The sequence below is a fragment of the Camelus dromedarius genome, chromosome 12 (assembly GCF_036321535.1).
Source record: "Camelus dromedarius isolate mCamDro1 chromosome 12, mCamDro1.pat, whole genome shotgun sequence".
In the NCBI taxonomy this organism is placed as follows: domain Eukaryota; kingdom Metazoa; phylum Chordata; class Mammalia; order Artiodactyla; family Camelidae; genus Camelus; species Camelus dromedarius.
This window is the reverse complement of record NC_087447.1, coordinates 27,083,686-27,110,141: the sequence shown is the minus strand read 5'-3', so window position 1 is coordinate 27,110,141 and position 26,456 is coordinate 27,083,686. Positions and strand designations below refer to the sequence as shown.

Below are 26,456 nucleotides of genomic sequence, written 5' to 3'. Positions count from 1 at the left end.
CCTTGCTGGTCCCTACACATAGTACTGTGTATACCGTGCTCTTCTAAGAGGGGGGAGCTGTAAACTGTCCGGAAGCTCCAGAGTTACAGAACCATGGAGAACGATGGCTCGAGGCCCCATCCTTAGCTTTGGCTCTGGGTGTCCTTCTCAGAGCCTCTTCCAAGGCCCAGAGTTTCTCATCTGCATTCAGACTATCAGTCTAGGTCTGGAAGAAAGACAGCTTGACCTAGAGCACCACTCAGTATTTACACCTCCACCTTATTCCAAAAAGGATTTACAGAATCTTCAAATACAATATATAACTAGGCTACTTCCTCTAATAAAATCTTCATCTAAGTTAATGATTCACCTTATTAATTAGCAGGGGAAACGAACAAAATCTAGACAGAGAACAACTGTGGGGAAAGTTTCTGGAGAAAGGGGGCTTTGGATAAGAGTAAAATGCTATCAGGGAACAAAATCAGAGTTATCAGCTCAAAGAGGTAATGAATCTTTTAGCACTTAAATATTTTCTTGTTGTTTTGCAACTGTGCTTTCAGTAGGGGGGATCTGTGATTTAGTAATAGGGCTCATTTCTGCCGTCCATCGTATTTCATTTATGGTTAAGCACAGTGAGGATCCGGGCTGTGGCGGCTGTGTGTTCAGCTGCGCCTGGCAGAGAGCAGGAAAGCTGAACAGCTGACGGCAATAATCTAGTTCCATCTTTCACCTGGTGGCAGCCGCCTGCAGCGAGGAAAATCTCCTAGGAAGAACTAGAAGTCTCAATTGCAATATTAAAGTCTTAAACTTCAGAACTCTAAGTGCACAAAAAAACTAAAACCACCTCCGATGTTGATACCTGAATTTTCTATTTCAGATGTTTTTAAATTTTTTAAAATATTTCTTTGTGAAGCCTAAGTGGTGGTCATGAACAATGCCTAGAATGGAGCTGATTTCTCAGTTCCATAAACGCTTGCTGACTGTTTAAGAAATACCAAGGCCAAGCTGTCTTCCATCCTTGAAGCTCACGAAGCAGATTTACCAAGTTTAAGACCCACATCCCTCACATACTATGTCTTGGTCCGTATGTCCTGTGATTCCAAATCATGGAATCATCACTCTTTTCCCCACTTAACCACTCCCCCCTCACCTCCTTTAACATCATCAACTTCAACAACACCTGCCCCTGATCTTTGTTCCCAACAGCCTGTGACAACAGTCGAGCTCAACAGAGATACCCATCAGAGCCCCCGGTCTGAGCTGCCCATCCCTCAGCTCACCTGGCAGATTTAGACTGCAGCTCACTTTGAAAGTCAAGACTGTAAGTGATCTAGACATGAACCTTGGGACAGTTCCATCTGAACTGCAAATGGGACTCCTCCAAAACGCCCCAGCCATGGCCAGAGACCCCTTTCTCATTTCTAGGCAACAAAGTCACAGGGACTGCCCCATGACTTACCCACGGCAGCTGTTTCAAGGGCACTGAGCTCTTCAGGCTGAATAGGTCAGGGTCTGTCTTCTCTCACTTATCTGACAGGGCTTTTCACAGTCAAGTGCCAGGAGGAATGAAAATTACAGTCATAACTCTTAAGTACCTCTAAAGAAACACAGGGTTTGCCTTGGGCAAATGTTTATATCAGGAAATTGGGCTTTAAGGCCCTCCAACTTCATTTTTTGACAATCCTCTTGCTTTGTGATGCTCCTGATAATCATACTCCAATCCTCCCCTAACATATATTACCATATACCTATCAGGAAATACCTGTGAGCATCTGAGACAGCTGCTCTGACTCTAGCTGGGAGCAGCTCCCTTTTCTGTGATCTTACTGGAACATACTGTAGCCCAAATCATACTGCGTTATTGCCTGTTAGCCACATATCGACGTTGATTGACTATAAGATCCCTAAGGGCAGATGCCAGATATTATTCATCTTAACCTAGTACCTAGTTGAATTGTAACTGATTTGCATTGAAGCATTAGAAGGAAATTATGAAGGAACATATTATTTGGATATATTAAAATTTAAAGACTTTATTAAAACAGATATCCTCTTATTCATATTTAAAAATGAGCAAATTAGGTGAGCCAACAATTCACCAAAGAAATGCAAATAAACAAATAAGAAAATGTTCAACCTTATGAGTAGTTAAGAAAATACAAACAAGTTACAATTTTTTGAGTTGCAAACTGCCAAATACACTAGATACACACACACAGATCCCTTCTTTTAAGATTTTCAGTTTAAATTGCCAGCAGTGTAAGGAGGGTCCTTGTTACTATAACCTCATCAATTGTGGAGGGTGTGCGGTGTATGTATGTATATGTGTATTGCCCCCCTGTTTAGGAACATCTGCCCTTCAATTTGCATTTAAAATCTGTTTCTTTAAATATTTCAATTATAAGTTCTGAAAAGTGAAGATACAGCAGATATTGCAGGAACCTCAGTATTGGTTCCCACTCCTTCCACTGACCCCAGCCTCCGGCCTTGCTTCGTTGCTCAAGATACAAATGAAGACTCTGTACTAAATAAATAGCAGCCCCCAGATCAAATGTCAGCAGCGTCAGGCCTGGATGCAGTTCAATATTCCAATGATTGTGTGTGTACCTAACGGGCGGTGCCTCAGAGGTGACATCGGCCATATCCCCACTGTACTCACAATGTGGGGTTGGCTTCTGCCATAGACAATCCTCCCTGAAACCTGTGTTCTGCAGAGGAAGAGTCAAATGCCCAAGCTGAGACCTGAGTCAGAATCCTCATTGCAACAAGATTCCAGGCGATCTGATGTACATTAAAGTTCAAGAAGCACTGACACAGGCCCCTGCCAACCCTGGCACTTTAGAATGCTGTACAAAATCCAGTCCTCCAGCCGTCTCCTCCTCTACTGCAGTGACTTCAGGCCAAGAGTACCAGGTCACAACGCTACAAAATAGAGGCTACCCAACCCACAACATAACATAAGCAAAAAAGAAACTTCTAAGTTAAGGCAGCAAGATTTGGGGGACTGCCTGTTGTGGCAACTGCCCTTAATTATTCTGATTTTCAATAAGGTATTTATTTGAGCTAGCTTGGGTAGATTTATTTCTTGCAACCAAAGCTTTGCCCACAACAGTGGTTCTCAAACACGTGTGCATCAGAATTACCTAAAGGACTGTTTAAAACACATATTGCTGGGCCCCCTACCCCCTAGACTTTCTGATTTAGTAGGTCAAGCGCGAAGCACAATAATTTGCATTTCTAACAAGTTTCCCGATGATGCTGATGCCAATGGCCCTGAGACATTTCCAGAACCACTGGCTTACAATTTCATTGTTAGATGCTCTCCATCACTATGTAATTCAACTCAGATAATACAGACCAGGAGTCCGCAAACCATCGCCCACAGGACAAATCCAACACACTGCAAGTTTTCAAAAATAAAACTTCACTGGAACTTTGGAACATATCCACACCTATTTATCATCCATGGCTGCTTCCTCCCTACAGGCGCAGAGCTGAATCACTGCAACAGAAACCAAAGGGCCTGCTGCTATGGGCTGAACGTTTGTGGGTTAGTGTAGGGCTAATCCACTAAATTGGCTGGGTGGCACTTATACTAGTCTGTTATATAAAATTCACATGTTGAAACCTAATCCTCAGAGTGATGGTTTTAGGAGGTGGGGCATTTAGGAGATGCTTAGGTCATAAGGGTGGAACCCTCAGGCATGGGATTAGTGCCCTTATAAGAGACATGAGAGAGCGCTCTTACCCCTTCTGCCATGTGAGAATACAGTGAGGAGGTAGCTGTCTATGAAGCAGGTTCTCACCAGACACCAAACCTACGATGTCTTGGACTCCTAGCCTCCAAAACTGTGAGAAATAAATTTGATGCTTATAAGCTACTCAGCTTGTCATATTTTGTTATATCAACCCAAATGGACTGACACCCACAAAACCTAAAATATTTACTACCTGGCCCTTTACAGAGAAAGACTGCTGACCTCTGATAAAGACCACAATGGAATGAAGTTTTCTTTATATTATCCTGCGACTACAGAGTGCTGAGTTAACTTGAGTATATTCATTGATCATCCTTGATGTCTGTGATGTCATTTTCCACTTTGACAACCACAAGAAAATTCTTTGACAACTGGTATTTACTGTTACTATTATGGCCTACTAAGAGCCATTTGCTATCAATGTCCCTCCGATATGGAAGGGAAAGATTCTTCAGAAGCAATAAGAATTCTCAAACAACTTCTTGTGTGAAAGCTGGAGAAGCTGGGGTTGTTTTAGCATATCTGGAAGAGTGCTGAGGCAGAAGGGGTGTTGCACGAACAACAACCAGGCACTTTCCGATGCTATGAACACCCTCTTATTAGCTCACGACCTATCTGCTAGAGTTACAAACCAAAATGGGCCTTTATGTCTTTCATCACTCTAGGGTCAACTTAGCTTATTAAAATTAAGCTGCCTGTCGTCTCCCAAAATGGTATATAAGATCATAATGAACGCTTTTTCCACTCACTTCAAAAGCCCTATAACCCATTTTTTAAAAATCCTTAAATGTTCAACCCACACACGCAAAAGCGCTATCTTTTTTTTTTTAACTATTCTTTTAGGCTTGTGCCATTTAAAATAGTAGTGTCTGCAGAAATGGCACATCAAAAGCAACTGCCAGAGGTAGAACTGAACGGAAACGGCTTTTATTAGTATATTGGGAGAAATATGCTGGTCTAAGAATGGAAAAAGGACTGATACTGAATAAAAAAAAAACACACCATGGTGCCAAAGGGAGATTTTTTTTTTTGCTATAAAAAAATCCCATCTCATATTTTAAAATCTAAAGCTGCAGCCAGTTTCTTTTTGGCTGTAGCCAGTTTCTTTTTGTTTTTAAAAAGAATAACCCTTTCAGAGTGTCCCCAGAATTCTAATCCTTAAATGGATCTCAGGACCAATCCATTAAGTTGGCTAGCTGGCACATAACTAGTCTCCATATAAAGTCAGGTCAGTCTCTAACTGCACAGTTGTCAACTGTGTCAGTCCCCCTCACATCCCTTTAGAGCTACTCACACCAGAGCTCTTACTAGGCACTGCGTCCTCACTTTTTTCTGAGCTTTGCACCAGAAAAAATCGTGCTTTTATCTGCACAATCTTAAGTCCACTGTTTTGATTAATCCTCATTCTACTACCTTATGACTCCGCATATTCACAGATTTTTAAGAATCTTTGCTTCCTCCCTTACCCACCATCTCAGGAAGAATCCTGACCCTCACCCCCCTCCAAAGTGTCCCCAACTTTTTAGGAGGTCCACAAAGGGATGGCGCACATGCCCAGGGACCAGCCATCCAGTTTCATCCTTCACCCTATGCCTCTCTCTCACCCATGTCTCTCTCATGCTCTGGCTCCCCCTATCCAGGACTTGAGAGCAGTCCCCATTGCAGGTGATGCCAGTCATATGAATGCCAAAGTTCTTGCCAAGGATGCTGTTGCTGACATTGCTAAGATGGGAGAGAGGGGTGCTGGCTTCCCTGCTGGGTAGGAAAATGTGCCTCTCCCTCTGACCCTATAGCACACACTCTCACTTAGGCCCCAAAGAAGACAATTCTTTCATCTTCCTGGAGCAAGTCCCCAAACAAGAACCCACACATCTTCCACCAACAATACGCAACAGTTCTTCCCCCTCAGAACAGTGTGTGTGTATATGTATTCGTGTATATATATCCTCAAGTTCTCATTTTACCAACATGGTATTTTCCTTCCAATTAGTCCCCCAGTCACACTTCTACAAACATGCCCATTTTATAAGAAAGATTTAGCTTTATGTAACCCCTCCTCCTATGATCCACAGCATTGGGCAGACATAAACATGAATGAATGTATTATTAGAAATAAACATCTTATTAGTCTCTCAGGAATACACGTAGAGAGTCATACAAATATCTCTTCATTGGTCCTGGTCACTTCTGATCCATACTGAGTCAGCCTCAGATGAGCGTCTGCAAATCTTCTCCCTTCCTGACCTCCCTCCAGTTTCTCTTTCCTACCCTTCTGCTCCTGGCCTGCTGGTTTCCCAACTCCCTCCCAGATCAAGGCCATTGATGTCTTTTTTCATGGCTCCTCCACAGTTGCAGTTTGTATTTTTCAACTTCTTTATAGCTGAGCAAGTACAAGTGAATTCCTTTCTTGTCTCTAACAGCATCACATTGATGCATTAGGCCAAAAGACCCCTTTTCTACCAGTGCCTAGAAGGAAGAAGAGTGCGGGAAATGGAAACAGAAAATCCCTCATGTCACATACACATCTGTCTAACTAAAAAGTTCTGCACCAAAGATGAGTCAAAATCTCAATCTTTTTAGAGGACAATAATACGTGGTTTTAAAATGGCAACATGCCCAGTTTTGATGTTTCCACAATTAAGTCCAAGACTCAATCTCAGGTTCATCTTAAGGTACCACAGGCATCCTCTGCCCTCCATAGATTTTATAAAAGCTACTTACCCCTAAGCATTGGACCTAAGAAAGGGAGCTCTGCCCTAGGACAACAGCTTTGACCCCATGCATCAGTGAAATTCATTCAGCTTCAAGTAATGGAGACCCAAAACAGCAGTGGCCTAAACAAGAGGGAGGCTGCTTTCCCTTTCATGTAAAATTCTCAAGTTAGGTAGTCTGGGGCTGGACCGGCAGCTCTGCCCTGAAAAGCACTTGGGAACTCATAGGCTTCTAGGTCACTGTACCACCAACTCTAGAATGCGGTCCTTGTCCTCTTAGTCCAAAATGACACGCCCACATTACAAGGAGCAAGATGCAGGAAGGACAAAACAAAAAAAAGAAAAAGGGGAAAAAGCTGCTTGCCACCTGTCTCCTGAAGTTCCTGAAAGCTGCCGTACAACATTCTATTTATGTATCTTTTTGCTCAAAACATGGCCATCCCTGGCTGCAAAGGAAGGAACAGACATTTTACTCTTTGTTCTGGGCAGCCATATGCCCAGCTAAAAAGTCTATTCACATGGGAGAACAGAAAGAGAATGTATATCAGGGGACAAACATAAGACTCTGTCACATTGTGCTCCTGAAATCACTATCTTTTTCTGTGCTAAAAATAAACTCTGGAGTCACCTAAAATAGAATGCTTTAAATTCCCTGTTTTTATAAAAAGTTGAGCTATGAGTCAAAATTCTGCCACTCAATATAAGCAGAGGTAAGTCACCCAGTGGTTTAATTCAAAGAACTATTGTAACAGTGATGTCTGTCCTGCCACCTTAAAAGATTGTTCCGAGGATTAACTAAGAATAAACTGGAAGAAAAAGGTAAGAGTAATTTTTTAAATGTGATATAAATAACTCTTGAGGCAAAGGAGAATTAAAGCAAAAAGTATCTTTTGCCTTTTTTAGACATATATGTCTCTCATTCAGATTATCTCCATTCTCCTTTTAGGTTTCTTAATGAAATGTGGCAGATAGATGTCAAGAGAGCCAAAGACTGGGAACAAAGGTATGTGGTCTGATACTAAGTGAGTCAGACAGTCACTGGTATCTTGAGAAAGAAAAGGAAATTCTCTAGAAATCGCCAGTATTTTTGAAGACTCACACCATCATCCTGGTCTCTCAACCTTCTACCCATACTTAATTGTTATTATTAGATATGAGATTAGACCTTCATAACAGAAGACATTATTCCTCAGGCAAATTCTAGGTTCTAGCAATCTGGTTTGCAAAGAAAGCTAGCCTGGCCATTTAGAACAAGTGGAGCACTTATAAAATCAGCTGGTGTGTTTTAATAATTTTCCGGAGGATTTAGTTTCGCTGCCACTGTTGTTGCTTCTGTTGTTTGTTGAAAAGTAGTGGAGAGATGAAACATCTGGAAAGCACCTAGGAATTCTAAACTCCTTCAAGAAAGGAAACAGATTCAGGTAAAGGGAGTCTTGTTAGAAGTAACTTATATAGATGCTATGGTTTTACTCTGCTCTGCTGGAGGAAGAAAGAGAACACTGAATGGTGGGGATTGAAAGTTTTGGAAAAGCAAAGGCAATTCTGAGAATCATGTAAGAGCACATTCCAGACTTTCGATGTCTGTTTTTTCGCTCTTCCTGTGGTGTAGCATCACACAAAGTCAAGCCGACTGTTATGCCCTCCAGATAACCTGGTAGAGATTTATTAGTCAGAACAGGCTGGGTTATGGCGCAGTAACAAAATAACCTCAAATTCTCAATGACGTAGCACAACAAAGGTTAATTTCTTTCCCGTGCTGTTTATCTAACATGGGTCAGAAGAGACTGTGCTCTACCCATCAGTCCAAGGACACAGGCTGTCAGAGCCTCTGTCAGCTTCTGGGTGCATCACCAAGAAGAGGAAGCCTGGGTAGTACCCACAGAAAGGAGAGAGAACACTGGAGAGTCATGAGCCTCAGCCCACTTCACTTCTACTCATAGCCCATTGGCCAGAACTAGTCACATGGCCCCAATCTAAGTACAAATAAACTAGATAACATAGGCAAGTACACAGAAGATTTGGCAATTTTTCTGTGCCATAATGATGGTTGGATTATTTAAGAAATGCTTCCTGCCTCATTTTTTCTTCATGTTTTCTATGAATGACAGATTCTATTTCAAAGAACTTTCTTCTTCTGTAGAAGGTAAGATAATATCTTGGTCTTCCAGCATAATTCCCTCTATTTACACACAGTGAAAAAATAAAAATTTATTCAATAGGACACAGAGGTACACATGTATTTATTCTAAGATAGTCTGAGTTGTGTTTTGATGAGAGTGGCTAGTAGAACAGTGCTAACAGGTAAAAACACAGGCCCTAGAACCAGACAGCTTGGGTTTGAATTTCAGCTCCCCCAACTTACCAGCTACATGGATTTGTTAAAGTATTTGAACTCTTTATGTCACAGTTTCTTCATCTCTAAAATGAGGATGATTCTAGTACTTATTATATGGTTCCTGTGATGATTACATTAATTTAAATGGTGCATATAAAATATTTAGCACTAAACTTTAGCACTTATGTGTTCAGTAAAAGTTAACTCGTTGTTTAGTGTCCTGGCTTTTTAACGCATTGACTCAGTTTCAGATTCCAGTTTTCTAACACACTCCGTGGATTAATGATTCATTGTATAATTTCCAAACCTTTTTCCTCCTCTTCTTTCTAAGTTTCTGCTTTTCTAATCTCCCCAGTTGTTAGTTCTCTCTTGTCTAGAATCAAGTGGGGCTTCTCCAAAATTAAAACATGCAGACACAGTTAACGCAAAACAGTGACAATGTCTTTTAGTCCCTGGGTGCTTCTCCTCCACTAGTCCAATCTGTCTAGCGAATAGTTATGTGCCTGAAGGAAGAACACCAGGGACTCAGGAGTCTTCTTGCCTGGTCCAGGATTGAAGCTCTGCCACTTATTTACTGTGATGTTGTTTATCTTAGTGCACCACTCGGATCCTCATTTCTTCATTTATAATGTACAGGCAATAGTAATCTGAAATTCATTAAGCTGTTGATGTAAGCATTTAGCACAGTAGTTGGTATAAGTAAGTGCTCAATACACATTTCCACTCTGTAAAATGAGGACAATAATACTTTCCTTAAAGGACATACATGAGCATAAGGAAGCTGTGAAAACATCATAAACTGTTATGTCAGTGTTTTCTATGTATGTCTATATGTATATGTGTGTATGCAGAGATCCTCTTTCCTAAAACAGAAAGACGTAAAAACAACTAGAATCTGCCATTTTTGTGTTAGGGATAACTGCTGGCCCACTCGTGGATTATTATCCTTTCAGCACATCCCACATCAAGGATCAATATACTGCTAGTTACGTGGATGTACGTCTCATTCTTAGTGCTTTATGCTTTAGTTTCTAGAAACCTGACAACCAGCATCAAAACAAAAATCAAATCCATAAGTATTTACTGATTGCTTACTCTATGCAAGATACAATTGCTTTAAAGCCTAGGAAATATTTTTAGCTTCTTGCATTGTCAGTTGACCCATACCAAAGGCACTGACTTCTTACTGGAACACTATCATGGAATATTTTCAGTGTCATTTCTGCTTTTAAAAGAGCTCCTATCAGGAGAACTCTGTGACATTTTGCTCTGTCTCGCTCTGAGGAAAAGAAAATGCAACAGATGAGCATTAGGACTTTGGTTTGTTGTTCACAATATGGTACTGTCTCATCTGATGAAATGAACTAGAGTTCCATCTGACTGCCCCTGCAGATAAGAACAAGTTTACCTGCTAATATGAAGACTGACCCTCCTGCCCTCTTCCCTGAAAAACACAAAGTACATTATTGTGTCTTCACATTAATAGACATCGGCAACCAGTGCGCCTTTCACTTTATTATTTTTCACGGTTGTACCAACTGACCTTGCCTGGCAATGTGTAATGCACAAGGACCAGACGTTAGACCAGTGAACAAGTCTTGTAATCTCTGAAAATTAGCTGGCAAGGTCTATACTAGTGCTATCCAATAGAAATATAATGTGAACCACTTATGTAATTTTAAATTTTCTAGGAACCACATTTTAAAATAGTACTTTTAAGTTAAAAAAAAAAAGGTGAATTGACTTAATAACATTTTATTTAGCCTGATATATCCAAAACAATGTCATTTCAATGTAATCAATACAAAAATCATTGAGACAGCTTACATGAGCTTTTATTTTGTCTTTGAAATCCAGTGGGTATTTTCCACTTACAGTACATCTTACTTTAGACTAGCTGCATTTTAAGTGCTTAACAGCCACATGTGGTTGGTGGCTACCATATTGGACAGTGCAGCTCTATACCACTGTTGGGTAATTTGATAAGTTAAAACTTACTAAAAATTTAGCACTTTACATAGAATTATCACATCATATATGTTATCTATTACTTTGTAATATAAATAAAGGAAATAAATTTAAATGACTAAAATGGGTAAATTTAAATTAAAAACAAAATTAAATACATTAAACAATTTTGTTTAATTTACATTACAAAACATTTATCCCATGAGCAAAAGAAGAGGATGAAAAGGATACCAGACCATAGAAGGAGCAAGTAATTTATCAAGATACGAGCACAGGTGCTTAATTTCCTATTTTTAAGCCCAAAGATAAAGGAATGATTTGGAAAAAAATCTTTATAAATGAAGGAAGGATGTAGGTCATTGAGCATATGCACAGGTAGAAATTCTAGGGATGCTCACACAGTTGTGGACATTGGTTCACCAGAATTCACAAGAGAAGTCTGCTGTTCATTTAAAATGCAATGTGATGAATGTTAACACTGAGGTGGGCACTGGGAACTAAGGAAACAAAACAGAAAGGACTGGACTGAGAGTGAGTACTGAATACTGTGTAACGTGGGATGAGTGGATGTCTCCTAGAAGAAGCTACATCTAAATGGAATCTTGTAGGAGTGCTTGTAGGAGTGGCTTGGATGAAAAGGAGATGAGAGACATATCTCCAGCCAAAGGAATAGAATTTTTTTCTCTCAAGGAAGAGAGAAGTAATACATGTGACTTTGGGAAGTGGGGAGATGCTTCAAGCCAATGAAGTGGGAATCTGACATAGGGTCTCCTTAAATAATGCTCAACATTTTGTTAAATATTGAGTTGATTAATGTTACTGTACTAAAACCCAGTAATAGAGGGCTAGAAACAAAGATGTGGGTTATCAGTCAGTTTCCAACCAGGAAAACAGAAGCCACTCCTAACATGTAAAACAGATGGAACTTAATCCAGGGAATTCATTATCCAAGTGTTAGGGCTGCTGAGAAGCCAGACAGGGGAAACCCAAAGGTCAGCAGCCATGGGAAGCCCCATTTACCCTCTAGATTGGAAGGACACAAGTAGGGTTTCCAGAACCAAAAGGTGAGACCACCCAGCGGAAGTTTAAGCCACAAGAGGGTTTTCCTCACAAAAACTGGGAGATCTAAGAGAGGAGCTATCTGATGCGACATGGACCCAGGGAGAAGGTGCAGCTGCTGGCAAGAAGAGTGCAGAGCTTTGCTCTGACTCCTTCCTTCCTTTCACTCTCCAATCTCCCTCCCCAGAGGCAAAAGTCTGCTGACACTGCAGCTTGGGAAAGGCAGCCTGCAGAGGTCCCTTCTCCCAAAAACAGACAGCAGAACAGAGTAAAAACAAGGAAGGCATCAGAGAGCAAACAGGCTACCGACCAGCAGAGCATAAGTGAAACTGTGAGTGATTTGTGTTTCAATTTGTTCAACAAAAGTGTATGAGTGCCTACTGTGGATTAGAAACTCTATTCGTACTGGGAATACAAAGGTGAATAAGAGCTCTAGATTTTCATCAATAAAACATTTCAACAACCTAGGTATGAACACAATAACATCTAATTAGGAAATACACTAATCAGATAAACTAGGCTCTAAGAGGCTTGACACTGGGAGAGACGTCTTGGGGCCTCTTGACAGGCCAAGGAAAATAGGGTTATATGGGGGGAACCTCTGACCTAAATGTGGATGGAAGTATAAACATGGACATTTGGAATATCTGCCCAAATTCTGGATGGCTTCTGTCTTGGCCTCTTTCCAACTAGCGGGATTGTTGAGAATTATAACCAACTGATGTCAGTATGGTTCGATGAGTAGCTCTCTGCTTTGGAGACAAACAGACCTAGATATGAACCACAGCCTCGGCGCTTACAGGTTCCATTGTCTTGGGTCAGTCATTTATACTCAGTTTTCCCATCTTTCAAAGAGCAATAATAGTAACTCCTTTAGAAAGTTGTTGTAAAGATTATATGTGATTGTGTATTTAAAGTGTTTAGTTAAGTGCCTGGGGCATAGTAGGAGCACAATTTTTAAAAAGCTGTTAATATTTTAAATTGAATTTGTAAAGAGCTAATACAACTGTATATACATTAGTCATTAAAACATAAGTTCACATATATTCATATACATGTACTTCGTGAACACACATAGATAACATAGAAAGTTAATTTCAAATGCAAGGTATAACTGATAGTCATAACATTGTCAGTATTCTTTTAGGAAAATTGAAAGGATTTATAGTTTTCTAGGAATCATGAGTATATTTCATTTAATATGTATTATATGAAATTTATTCATCCTATAACTTTGATAATATGTTTACTTGCCTATTACTAACAGATTTTAACTAACTACTACATTCCAGAGATCACTTACATAAATGCTGAATTAGTACTTGTAGTGCCCAGTACTTTGCTAAGTTTTTATCTTTGTCACACACATTTGATAAAATCATAACTCTGGATAAATCCAACCAATTGTCACCGATGAGCCTGATGACAGGCAAGTTCAACCCCTGCCATTAAACTGGGCAAAAGGAAAATGCACATCCATGTTGAGTGGTTTCATGTTAAATTTTTTACCATAAACCTCAAGTGGGCCCTTAAGGCTGGTAGGCAATTTTACTATGCCTAACTCACTGATAACTCACTCCCTCTCCCAGTCTCAGACAACAGTTCAAATCTTTTTGTCTCTCATTCTTCAGCAATTCATCCACCATCCTCATTCGCAAATGATGGCCTTACTTCCCACTTTACTGAGAAAATGAAATTAATCATAGGAGAGTTTGCATAAAGCCCATCACGGTACCTAACACCCACCATCTTTCGTACTCACCACACCTCCCCAGCCAGCAGCATCTGCACCCACAACTCTGCCTCCTGCCTGATACAGGATGAGCTCTCCATTCTTCTGTCTAAAGCCATTCCCTCCACTTGTGCTCTAAAATCCATGTCTTCACACGTACCTAAGAACACTGCAGAAAGTCTCCTCTCCTCCTCCAACATCATTTTTCACTCTCTACCCGACCATCTGCATCACCATACAAACAGAGTTATTCCTTCCGTCTTAAAACATAAAAATCAAAAGAAAATTACCTTTACCCCACTTCCACTTTACCAAATCACCAATTTCTTTCCTCCTCTTTGCATCAAAATTTCTAGGGAAAAAAAAAACAAAGTTGTCTATATTCAACTCTTTTTCTATTCATCTCTTGCCAATCACTTAAAGACACACCCATCAGGGTACTGTTTCCCCTCACCCCAAAGGAATTTCTCTAACCAAGGACACTGATGATGTCACACGCATTGTGCAATTTCCTCACTTAAACTGTTGGCAGCATTTGGTACAGCTGTCACTGTCTCCCCCTGATACACTCTCTTTACTTGACTCTGGGACACCACATTCTCTCCATTCCTTTTTTTCCTCAATGACCCTTCTCCATTTCCTTTGGATAAAGGAAGGGAAAAACAAACAAACAAACAAACAAAAAACACTTCGTCTTATTCTTGACCTCTTAATGTTTGAATACACCAGGCTCCACTCTTGGTCTTTTTATCTTCTCTATTTACACCTACTCCCTTGGTAATCTCTTCTAGGCTCATGTCAACAACTCCCAAATTTATACCTTCAGCTAATCTATTTGTCCCAACATACAGATTCTACTTGGATGTCTTAAAGCTACCTCAAGCTCAACATACCCATACTGGACCCCTTATCTTCCCCCCAAACTTACTATATCTACAGCCGTCCCATTTCAGTTGACAGCAAATTTATCCTTCAAGTTGCCTGGACCAGAGTCATCCTTGACTTTTCTTTCTCTCACACTCAAGTCATCCATCAGAAAATTATGTTGGCTCTATTTTCAAAATATATCCAGAATCAGATTATGTCTCATTACCTTCATTGCTACCACAATAGTCTAAACAAATATCATTTCTTACCCAGCTAGCTGCAGTAGCATCAAATAGGACTTCCTGTTCCTACTTTTCCCGCTCCTGCATTAGTAACACAGCAGACAGAGGGATCCTTTCAGACCTAAACCAGATCACATCACTCCTCTACTCAAAACCCTATAATTGGGGATGGGTAAGAGCTCAGTGGTAGAACGTATGCTTAGCATGCACGAGGTCCTGGGTTCAATCCTCAGTCCTCCACTGAAAAAGAAAAATCATGTTAAAAAAAAAAAGATTGGAAAACCCTCTAATCAGTCCCCTCTCACAGACAGTAAAAACCAAAGTCTTTACATTGGTCTAAAAGATCCTACATGATTAGACTTCTGTTACATCTCTGACATTGTATCCTAATATTTCCACCATTTGTTTTTGCTCCAGCAACACTGCTTAATTTAAAAATATTTGTTAAGCAAATCAATCCCAGTCTCCAAGGAGTTCATAGTCTGCTGGGAGAAACAGAGACATACAAAGGATTACAAAAAAGAAGGTGGGAATTAAAGCTCTCCTCTATCTCTCATCCTAAACACTGGCAGATGAGTGTTGAAGGTTGAGAAATTTGCCAGGGGTGGAAATAGTGTAGGGGACCCAGGAAGGAAGCAAGGACATTTCAGGCAGGACAAACACTGCACATGCAAGGACTTAGAGAGATGAATCAGCAGAGCATTTAAAGAATTACAAGTAAAGCATCAAAGAAAACTTGAGGTTAGAGGATCTGGATGTTGGAAGTAAAGAAAAATACAGTCTACACTTAGATAGGAGTCACATCATGAAAGACTCTCTATTTGTTTCTTCCCTTACAGCTTTCAATTTACTCTCGGAGTAATTTATTAACCATATCTTTTTGATGCACCTCAACAAGGCCCAAGCAATACTTGGAAAGGACTCGAATTCCCCAAGTTAAAGCTGCAAACAAAAAACACAGAGTCAGATTTAATTTGACAAGATAAAGGAGTGGGTGTTCTACTACATCAAATTTAATTTGCACAAAATCATCATCTCTGGTAACATTATGTTTCCTGATCTACTGTGTTTAGACTACTTTAGTTTGGCTTGATCTCCCTGTCTAGCTAAACACTGATTCACTTACAGCAAGCTTCAGGCTAACACTGGTCTTACTAATACCCAACAAATCCACCAGGTGTTAGTTTCACATGATTGTGTATAAAAGGTGAACTGAGACTAGACTCAGCCTACAGCTTTCCCCAGACAAGGCAGCAGACCACAGGTGAGTCTCAGCACCCTTAGTTATCAAGTGGTGACTGTTACTTCTGAAATTTACAAATTTTTCAGGATCTGGAGAACAAACCTAGAGCTTTTCAACTTCTATTGTGTAGGGAATTTGTGCTTGTGAACCTAGCTTCTTAAATATGGTTAATATACTGTAATCACTGTCAGCAAGCAATTGTCTTTCTATAGGCCAGTTCGCCTGGTGTCCGAAATAGTTTTATTTTAAACAAAGGGGGGCAAAAGCAAATGATAATATTTATGAGATCCTAAAAATGAACTAACTTTGTAGTATAGACGTTCCTTCTTCTTTTTAAATAAAACTAGTCTTTAAAATGATAATGAATGGACAGATATGAGGATCGCAATTACTTGCTTCAAAGTAATCACTTTAAGAAAGTCAGTAGTAATAATTTAATCTTTAAACGTTGCTCTGCTTAAATCTGGAGTTTTAATCTATAATAGTTTTCTACTTTGACAAAAAAAAATTGAGGAGGAGAATAAGAAGACATGTTTGTTCAAGAAACAAAGAAGTAAAGAAAGAAAGGAAAAAAGATTGCTGGAGCAAAATGTGGCTGCACAGGATGGGCAGACCAATTATTTTTGGTTTGGTCAACTTAGGTAACAATGGTAATTCTTTAGTTTTTCGGTTTCTCACAGGCTTTAATTGTTAGCTTCCCAGGCCAGGATGAAGTCACTCCACTTTTGCTTCCTCTTCTGTTGCTGGAAAGCAATCTGCTGCAATAGCTGTGAGCTGACCAACATCACCATCACGGTGGAGAAAGAGGAATGCGGCTTCTGCATAAGCATAAACACCACGTGGTGTGCGGGCTACTGCTATACCCGGGTGAGTACTTTGCTTTGCTGGAAGTGAGGGTGCTGAGGGTCTGTGTGAGGCAGGCTGTGTGAATTCCCACTTTATCAATATTTTAAGTTTCCCAAGGAATAGCCATGAGCCCCTTAGCCAACACTGCCTGTTTTATGATTGGGGTTATTTACTAGGATATCAGTTAAATGTTTGGATTTGGATTTGATTAGGGTAAATTTAGGGAAGCCTCAGATTTGATCTGATCAATTTGGTAATATGACAACTCTATTTTTCAAATTTTATTTAATTTTTCATTTAAAAAAAAATAGTTCTATACTAGATTTTACAGAGAGATAAACACGTAAACTTACATCTATTTAATAAAAGATCTACAATATTCTCCCAAAACCAATTCAGCAATCGAAGCCGTATCTTTGCAATAGAGAAAGTACCAAAATATATTTGCAAGCTACATAAAAACACAGCCACTTTATAAAAATTGTCTTGTTGGCCCGCCTGAATACAAAGGCCAACAAGCAGGCTGAGAACACAATCGATCCGTGCAGACGGCTGGAATCAAACTGAATCAGCAAACCCACTCACTTCTTTGTACTGTTGAGAAAACCAAGGTACAGAGACATAAAACCACCAGTTTGTATTCAGACAGCTTCTCTAAATTAATCCAAGAGGCAGTTTCTACTTTTTTTTTTCCCCTACAGCTACCTATGCAGAATTTCATTCTATAAACTGACCCTGAAAACAGCAACTTTTTAATGAAGTATACTTGATCAGGTGGTAAATGAGTCTGATCAAACTCCACTTACTGCACCTTCTCAGGACGTAGACTTGGCGGCATGACACTGAAATAAACAGAAGTGTCAATTTCTTCTCTCAGTGCAAATATACACATATATATATATTTTTTTTACTAGAAAGTGTTAGAACAAACCTATTCTGCCAGGATTAAAGTTCTTATATGCAAACCGTTTGAAACTGAGAGCCTTGCAAAACATACAGCATATAAGGGGGGAAGATGTCTACAAAACAGTGGAATATTTACAATCTGCCATAAGCCTTCATAGTCATGCTAAGGACTAACATTTCACATTATGTATTTATTTTTTGACTTTTTATAAACACCCAGGGACAGTGTGTTTGAAAATTTTTTTCTGAGAAATTAAACTTCAGTGTTTCATGGTTCAAGCTGTCATTAATATGGCTTTCAACTAAGTACAAAAAGTCAGATTAAAATGTCTGCTATATTTCCCTTTTCATCGTTTCTCTATATTGAAATTCAAGTTTCTCTAGAGTTGAAGAAATAATATTTTGACATAGACATAAGGAGTAGGAAAAGGAATAACATATTTTCTGTAAGATTTCCAGAACAATCAGGAAGCATGGTATGGCACATAGATCATTTATGAGGTCATGTTTCCTCGGTTAGGAATTCCATAAGTGAGCTTTAGCGGGTAAATGTTAGAGCAAGCAGCGTTCAATCCCTGCCTCATTTTGATTAAGCTAAACAGAAACCTGCAGAATACCGTAACCTAACTCTCTCCTTCCTAAAACACTCAGGATCTGGTGTACAAGGACCCAGCCAGGCCCAACATTCAGAAAACATGCACTTTCAAGGAGCTGGTGTACGAGACGGTGAAGGTGCCCGGCTGTGCTCACCATGCAGACTCCCTGTATACGTACCCAGTAGCCACTGAATGTCACTGTGGCAAGTGTGACAGTGACAGCACTGACTGCACCGTACGAGGCCTGGGGCCCAGCTACTGCTCCTTCAGTGAAATGAAAGAATAAAGTACAGTGGACATTTTGAGTTGCCCACCCTTGTCCTGAAGGACCAAGATATCCAAGAAGTCTGTGTGTGTACAATGTGCCCAGGCTGCAGACCACCGTGGGAGACCCCACTGACCCCTGTTCTCCGGCAGAGGGGGAGCTCCAGGAATGGAGAGTGCTGGGGCCTGGGGCCTGTCACTACTCAACCCTGTGTTCTAGGTCTGGTTCCATAAGTTTTATTCAGTCTTAATTAACTTACAGACACGTGGGTGCTTTCACATCTAATAATCTAAGAAATCCTCTCAGACAATCCCTTCCTCTTAGAGACAGGGATACTGGCCCAGATGAAGGAAGTGAGCTAAGAGTGGGTAAAAGTACTCAACGCAGCATTCTCCTGCTAGACTCAGAGCCCTGAAGAGCAGGGCCAGCATCTTCTTCATGACTGTGCCTCAATGCCTAGCACCATGTGTAGAACTTAGTAAGAAACTCAGCATTGGTTTCCTTAAGGAAAGTAAGATCAGAACGGTAGAGGGTAGGAAAATACAGAAAGAGGATGTTTGAGGCTATCTGATGAAGCTGCTCTCAGCAGTGCCAGTGAGTCCTTGGAAGTGGAGCATTGGTTCCAGTATCACCTCCGGCATGTGGAGGATAGAGACAGGATGCCTCTCTCCGAATGGATCAGGTGGAGGTTACTGAGCTCAGGACTTCCAAGCTATTACTGCCAACCCCTTCCTTTAGTTAAGGGTGAAAGCAAGAAATGTTAATGTCAGCTTGTGGAAATTACCCCCATCTATTCCACTATCGAAATAAATTGAACAAATGCTATCATGCTCCTGCAAAACTCCCTTTGGGAAGTAAGAAAAATTATATGGTCCTGCCCTCCAGGCTGGGATCTACTCCTTTGGAGAGATGTAGATTTGAAAGTAGGTTTGAAAGGAATTTTGGCAACTTTATAAGTGCATTTACCTTATCTACAAATACATTTGTGTAAAGAAATAGCTCTTTTAGAATGAATTAGCCATGAGGAAAAAAACAAAACAGCTAACGGCTGTTTTCTAGAATCCTCTCTGCATGCATCAGTCTTCTCTTTTGTCTGTCCATATTCTCTCAAATCTGTTTCTTTCAAGAGGGTAAATATTGTAATTATTTCATGAGTTGATTTCAAGATTTCTCTTAATAATATACTTGTTTCATACTCATGTTGTTTAACTAATTTATTTAAATCTTATTTTTTTAATAAAGATGCTAGCCACCAGACTTACGGATTTGGATTTTTTTCACATACAAGCAGATGACTAGAATGTCTGTATGTTTATAATATTAGTAGAAAGAATGTCACCAAAAATTTCAAGTCCTTCTGTAATATTTATCTGTCTGTCCTGACCTTTGGAAATATTAAAATTAATTTTGTTCCATTTCTAAAATTATTTCCTTATTTAAATGTGGGAGCCCATGATTGGGTTAACAAATTGTAACAGACCCCAGCCGCTTGTCTCCTTAAAGAAGAGCAAATGTGCTTAGTAACTGCCTTGCTTGCATAGTCGAGGTTTTAGATAGCACTCTGCTCATTGCAAAGCAACAACCCAGGCCCTCGGCTATAAACGCTGGGCGTGTCTGCTGTTAGATAGTCTTCTATCCCCAAAACAAGGAACTGGCTGGGCTGGTGGTCTGCTTTAACATATCTGTAAGAATGTATCTTGCTCCCCTCTTCCCATGACTTCCCTAAAGATAAACTGTAGGCCCCTGATTGTGGGACCAAAGGAACAAGTCTTGGGCTGGAATGGTAAACAAGTTATAAAAAGCTGCAGACTCAGACGTGAGAAGGCTGGTTAGCCAATGATGGGTAAGATCCCCAGAGTGGGGCAACCTAAGACAGGCACAACCGCCTGAGTCCAAGAAAAATGTTGTTAAGCAGCTGCTTCTCATACGTTCCGCCCTGATAAGCTGTAAGGCTCGCTGGTGCCAACAAGAACATGATTTACCAAAACATAAAGGGTCTTCTGACCTTGAGCCAGACTCTACAATCTCGATTCCACCCTGTCTTTCCCTAAATTCCTGCATTCCATCACACAACTGTTAGTGATTTCTCCTTTGATTGTACACAATAAATATGGGAGCATTTGAGAGGTTTGTGGAGTTGGCTCCCAACTCCCTCTCGCTCTCTTGACTTTTTCCACAAAGTCTCGAGTAATTCATTCTGTCTCGGTGGGACTTCTGCCGTCCAGAACCCACAGCTGGTGATGAACCCACATTTAAATTTCCTGTCATGTTTTGAAATCATTTTCTGATGTAGTGGAGGAAAAAAGCAAAGAGAGAATCACAGAGTGGATGGGGACACTGGAGAGACTCTAGTTCATTTCTCTTGGATTTCTGAGATGGAAAAACCGAAGCCCAAGGATGTTACGTGACCCACCCAAGATCACAAAGACTGTTTATGGCAGGCAGGCTTCCCAGATTTTAGCCCAGCTCTCCTATGGCTACCAAGTCAACCTCTCTACCACTTTAGCTAAAAAAGGTCAAGGTCAAAATGCTAGGAAGCAGCAGCAGTTTTTGCTTGAGGCACCCCCATGCCAAACTGGAGTGCAATCCTTTCTAAAGCAGCAAGAAAAGAAAACTTGTGAGCCCTCCAGGCTCCTGCCAAGAAAAGGCTCTTCTCCACCGGCCACCACTTTAGCTGAAGCTCATACTATCTCTGCCCAGCACTATAGAAAGGGTCTCTCTTAGCTCTGGACAGAATTCATACAGCAACAAGAATTATCCTTCTAAACCACCACTGTGACCATCTAATAATAGGATTCCCTACTGTTTTCAAGAGGATGAAATTCTAATCCTTAGCCGACACATGAGGCCTGTCAATCTGACCCGTGATTACCTCCAACTTCGTATCTACCTCTTCCCCAAGAGGCTGCTGTACCTGGAGACTAGCTGTAAGGGCTAAGGGAGGACTCTGTGCCTTCCACTCCTGACATGGTTTAACCAGAATACCATTCCTTTCATCCCACAAGAGACTTGGCTGACTGTGACCGTAAACGAGTCAGTAAGACAGCAGTACTGAATTATAAGGGATTAAAAAAAAAAAAAAAGATTCCAGTACATAAAATTAATAAACAATGGATTCATGATAGTGAGGAAAAAGAAAGAGGAATGGAAATGCTTAGGGAGCCTCAATCTATATCTGTAATGTTTATATTATAAAATAAATCTGAGTCTTGAATACGGTACAACATTAATACAAATCTGGGAAAGGGCAATACAGGTGTTTATAATATTCTTGTAGACATGTAAAGAGTTTGCTAGTTGAAACTAACAAGGCATTCTTATGTGCTTTGTACTTTTAATTCTAATTTTGTGTCTATTACAAGAAAGATGAAATGGGCCCTGAACCTAAAGTCACAAAGCTAGTGTGGAAAGCCTCAGTCATTAACATTCATTTAGGAACTGGGGTGATGAATTCAGTGTGCTCACCAAGATTGGTGCCTATTTCTTCCTGGCTGTAAAGCTGGACTACATTTCCTAGCTTTCCTCATAATCAGGTATATCCATGTTCCAGCCAGTGGAATGGGAGCAGAAGTACTATGAAATATTTCCAAACCTGGCCCACAAAATCCTCTCATAAGTGATTTCCATTCTCTTCCTCTATCAGTTGCAAGTCAACACCCATGGTGGTCTTGAAAGCTTTGTGCTGGTGATAGCAAAGCTATCATCAGCCTAGATTCTTGAATGTCTGTAGGGAACTGTGTGCCTCAACATCAACAACCCTTTATAGCAAACTGGGTGGACTTGACTTCTGGGTTAAGTTGCTGACATTTGTGGGTTTACCTGCTAGGAAAAAAATTGCATTATTTTAATTAATACATTAATTGGTACTGGAAGTGGAGGGCTACATTAACAAAAAACTTAGCATATGTGGCACCCGCTCAGTGGTTATGCAACACAATAAAAGTGATAATCAGAGCAAAAATTTCACCTGTGAAAACATGAAGAACAACCACATGCTTACTGAACCTTTAGCTTGGAGGTCAGCAAAATATGACCCAGATGCCAAATCTGGCCCTCTTTTTTAAAATAAAGTTTATTGGAACACAGCCACACCCACTTGTTTACATATTGTCTAAGGTTGTTTCTTCACTACAAGAGCAGGATTCAATAGTTATGACAAGACGGTACAGTCCACAAAGTCTAAAATATTTACAATCTAGGTCTTTATAGAAAAAGTTTGTCAACTCACACTCTAAGGGAAAGATCTGCAAAGAGTCTGAATGTTAATTGGGTTAGGAATTTACTTTCTAGTTATTAAAGAGATGGCCTGTTTGCAAAGAGACATAAAAGGAAATGGAGAAAGTTCAGGAATTTGGAGCCTTGATGGTATATCAAAGCCTACAGCTTCTAGATCCTAAATAGTAAAAGAGAAGATAAATTTGAGGAACAGTCATTAAGATGCAGCCCTGAGGCAAAGATAGTTTTAGAGTGTGGCCTTCCCACCCAGGTCTTTTATCTCAAATGGTATCATGGTGGAACCATTAAATTGTGAGGAAGCAAAAATATATACATCAAGATTGAAAATCATGTTTAAGAAAAGAATCATGCTTAAGAAAAGATGAGTTTATAGGCACCAGGAACTAAATGAAAATTTTTGAGGAAGCTGACTGCCAGATTAAAGACTATATTAGTGGGGGTGTGTTTAGCTCAATGGTAGAGCACATGTTTAGCATGCATGAGATCCAGGGTTCAATCCCCAGTATCTCTGTTAAAAAAAAAAATTGGGGAGGGGTAGTGTCTTTGTCTGGTTTTGGTATCACAGTGATGGTGGCTTCACAGAATGAGTTTGGGAGTACTCCTTCTTTTTCAGTCTTCTGGAAGAGTTTGAGAAGGACTAGTATGAGTTCTCTGTATGTTTGGTAGAATTCCTCAGTGAAGCCATCTGGTCCTGGACTTTTGTTTGCAGGGAGGTTTTTTATTGCTAATTCTATTTCATCTCTAGTGATTGGTTTGTTCAAGTGGTCAATTTCTTCTTGATTCAGTCTTGGTAGACTGTATGTTTCCAGAAACTTGTCCATTTCTTCTAGGTTATTTGATTTGTTTCCATAAGTTGTTTTTAAAAAAATTTTTAAGTAATTAAATAAATTAATAACCACAAACAAGAGGCCAGAATAAAATTGTCTGATTCTTTGAACAACTTCTGGGCCCCCAAACTTGACAAGCAGGAAGTAGGTTATGAAATCTGTACAACCCCAAGGATGACAACTGTCCAATACCTACTTCAAATGTGGCTTTGGAGGATAATGGATATGGAAAAAGCTTCTACAGGATGGAGCCAGGAGATATGGAGAACAATGGGCAAGGAAAGAATACTCCTCCAGAAGAATCATCATCTAATTAAGGAACTTCCTCCACTGCTAAGAAGGATTTCATAGAACTTGCCCAGTAGGGTTTGATCATTGCTTAATCCAGTGAGCTGTGTCTCCCAGTCTTTCTTTTTATGAATGGAAGTGCCATTGTGAATAGTGTTATCGGGTGGAAGTGTCCCAACTTCACCACTGGATACTAGATGAAGAGGGACCAAAAAGATAACTTGTCCTTTTAGTTCATGGGTTGCCAGCCCATAAGAAGCCATACCTGGAAAATGGAGAATTGGATCTAGAGATAGATGAGATCTTTGGAGAGGAAAGAAAGTGGTTCTACATGAGGAAGATAGATGAAACTACATTTGTTCTCAGACATTTGTACTGTGACAGAGATTATTATGTGTTCACCAAACCCCTTTCTCTATTCTTCCTGGGGACAAATATAATCTACTTTTCCCAGATGCACCTGTAGAAAGGTTTGATGATGTAATTAAATCCCAGCAATGGAAGGTTATCAGAAATGATATGCACTATTTCTAGGTCTGGCTCATAAAACCCTCCCACAGGTGAATCATACTCTCTTCCCCTCTTAGATGGCTGAGTGTTTGTTGATGCTTAAAGCAAGTATGGAAGCCCCATATACAAGACTGCAGACTATCCATCAGCCTGGATCCCTGAATAACCAGAGGACCCACAAAAACCCATGTATCTGCTCCCTCTGAGAGGCCTTAATGTCAGCAAGGATAAACTTCTCTTGTGTTAAGTAACTGAGACTTAAGGGTTTAGGTTATAGCGGGTAATGCTACCTTAACAAACAGGAATCCACAGTGTTCAAGGAACAATACAATGTTTCATACCAAGTCACGTGAAACAAGCACAAAATCAGTTATTTAATATTGCCATATATACCAGAGATCACCAGCTTCTGGTCAAAAAATAAAAACAGACTTGTTTATTAGTACTTTAACTTTGATCCTGATTATGTGTTCCTGTGTGTGTAATTTTCCTAAATGTTGGAACTTCCTTTGTCTTTCAGTCTGAAAGTGGATTCAGGGAATGACATTGAAGAGCCCAACTGACTAGTGAAAGATCCTATGCAATAAGTCAAGCTAGTGCCTCCTGCCTGTTCCCTTGGTAAAGTTCCTTTCCCTGAGGCAGTATGATCAGAGAGCTATTAAATGGGGAATACAGAATTCAGGAAGTTCTCACGACTTCAAGGCCTGCGTGCTTTCTACTATGTTCCACTGTTTCTCCACAGGCTTCACTGCAAAGGTATTTTAGGGGAGTACACATAGAAGTAGCCTTCTTGGCATTGGCTAGAACTTAAAATTCGACCCTCAGTTCACTGATGAGGTTTTAATAAATCCAAGAACTCACCTTGCACTAGGATAAAATGTTGCCTTTCAAATGGGATTAATTCGAAGCCTCAACCCACTCTGGGGGAAACAGTGGGTGAGACTGAGGGAGAAGTAATATTGGTTAGACCAAATGTGAAAGATTAGGACCAGGGAGAGTGATGAAGAACACAGGAGCTAGGAAAAGAACTGGGGTTACGAAGCAATAAGTCTTCAAAGGCTCCCATATGTAGAGTATATTTATTTCCATCTTAATATAATTTTTCAAAATCTAGAGCAAAATGTCTTTACTCCATTAGCATTTCTTTCTCAATCTCCAGTATAGAGGCTGAAAAGATCAGCAAATAACATCAATAATAACAAAACAATCTGAGCCATTTTGAAGTAATATATATATGTAATGATCATATTTAAAGCCTGTATACAGAACATGGTCTGTAGGCCCATGTGAAGACACAGGTATTTAGACAATCAGTTCACATTAAAAGATGGAAATAATAAACAAACATTCAGAACCAACTGAAATAATAGATATTGCATTTAGGAAGTCAGCTGCCCTTAAAAAAGCAGAAAGACCAAGGCCCATCACACAAGAGCTGAGATACAAGCGAGCACTGAAGATGTGGCTACATGATGAGTGTGCAAGGAACTCGGCACTATCGGGTCAAGTTTACCACATTCCTCCAGCCAGAGCTTCTTTGTCGGCAAAGGACAGACCCCATCAAGTTTCTTTGACAGGAAAGGAAGGTTCTATTGTAAGGATGTTCACAGAAATGGAACTAAAACATGAAGACCTAAAGGGATCAAGGCAGACATTCTTGCTCAAGGGCCCCCAAGGCTCATTTCTAGTATGTCTTTCCCTCTGCATAGCAGCTCCAACATCCTCTGGATGGATGTGGTTGTTAATCATGGGCTCATTGCAACACGGCACCCAACATCCAACAGAACTTCTCTTTGAGTCTCTCAGCTTAAATTCCCAAGAGAAAGGACCTGACTGGCTCAAATGTTATCATCTCTGTTTGGGTAGACTCCTCACACAAGGCTATGATGAAGCTTACTGGGTACCCCAATAGCAGGCATCTGAAAACCCTAGAAGCAGGCTGCCTTTGGAAGCAGGATACAACCTTTGTCCCTCCTGTGGTCTCCCATCAGCAAAGAACAGCCTGATGCTATTCTCTTGAGCAAGGGGGAAGTAAAAAGGCAGTTTAATCTAGAAGGGGAAGTTGAACAGAACAGGCACATTGATTGC

General features: G+C 40.2%; 1 protein-coding gene and 1 long non-coding RNA gene across 4 annotated transcripts in view; one reads left to right on the top strand and one right to left on the bottom strand.

Annotated features, from left to right (window-relative positions):
• Positions 1 to 26,456, bottom strand: part of LOC116155340 (uncharacterized) — a 471,009-nt gene that overhangs the window by 392,028 nt on the left and 52,525 nt on the right. The window lies entirely within an intron of this gene.
• FSHB (follicle stimulating hormone subunit beta) lies at positions 15,895 to 19,885 on the top strand. Of its 2 annotated transcripts, none has more exons than XM_064491852.1 (3): positions 15,895 to 15,915; positions 16,575 to 16,761; positions 18,298 to 19,885. In XM_064491852.1, the coding sequence occupies exons 2-3, from the start codon at positions 16,603 to 16,605 to the stop codon at positions 18,526 to 18,528; spliced, it is 390 nt and encodes a 129-aa protein (XP_064347922.1). In that variant the 5' UTR covers positions 15,895 to 15,915; positions 16,575 to 16,602; the 3' UTR covers positions 18,529 to 19,885. The 2 variants fall into 2 exon arrangements, with proteins under 2 accessions (XP_064347922.1, XP_064347923.1); XM_064491853.1 differs by having other exon boundaries at positions 15,899 to 15,915; positions 16,589 to 16,761.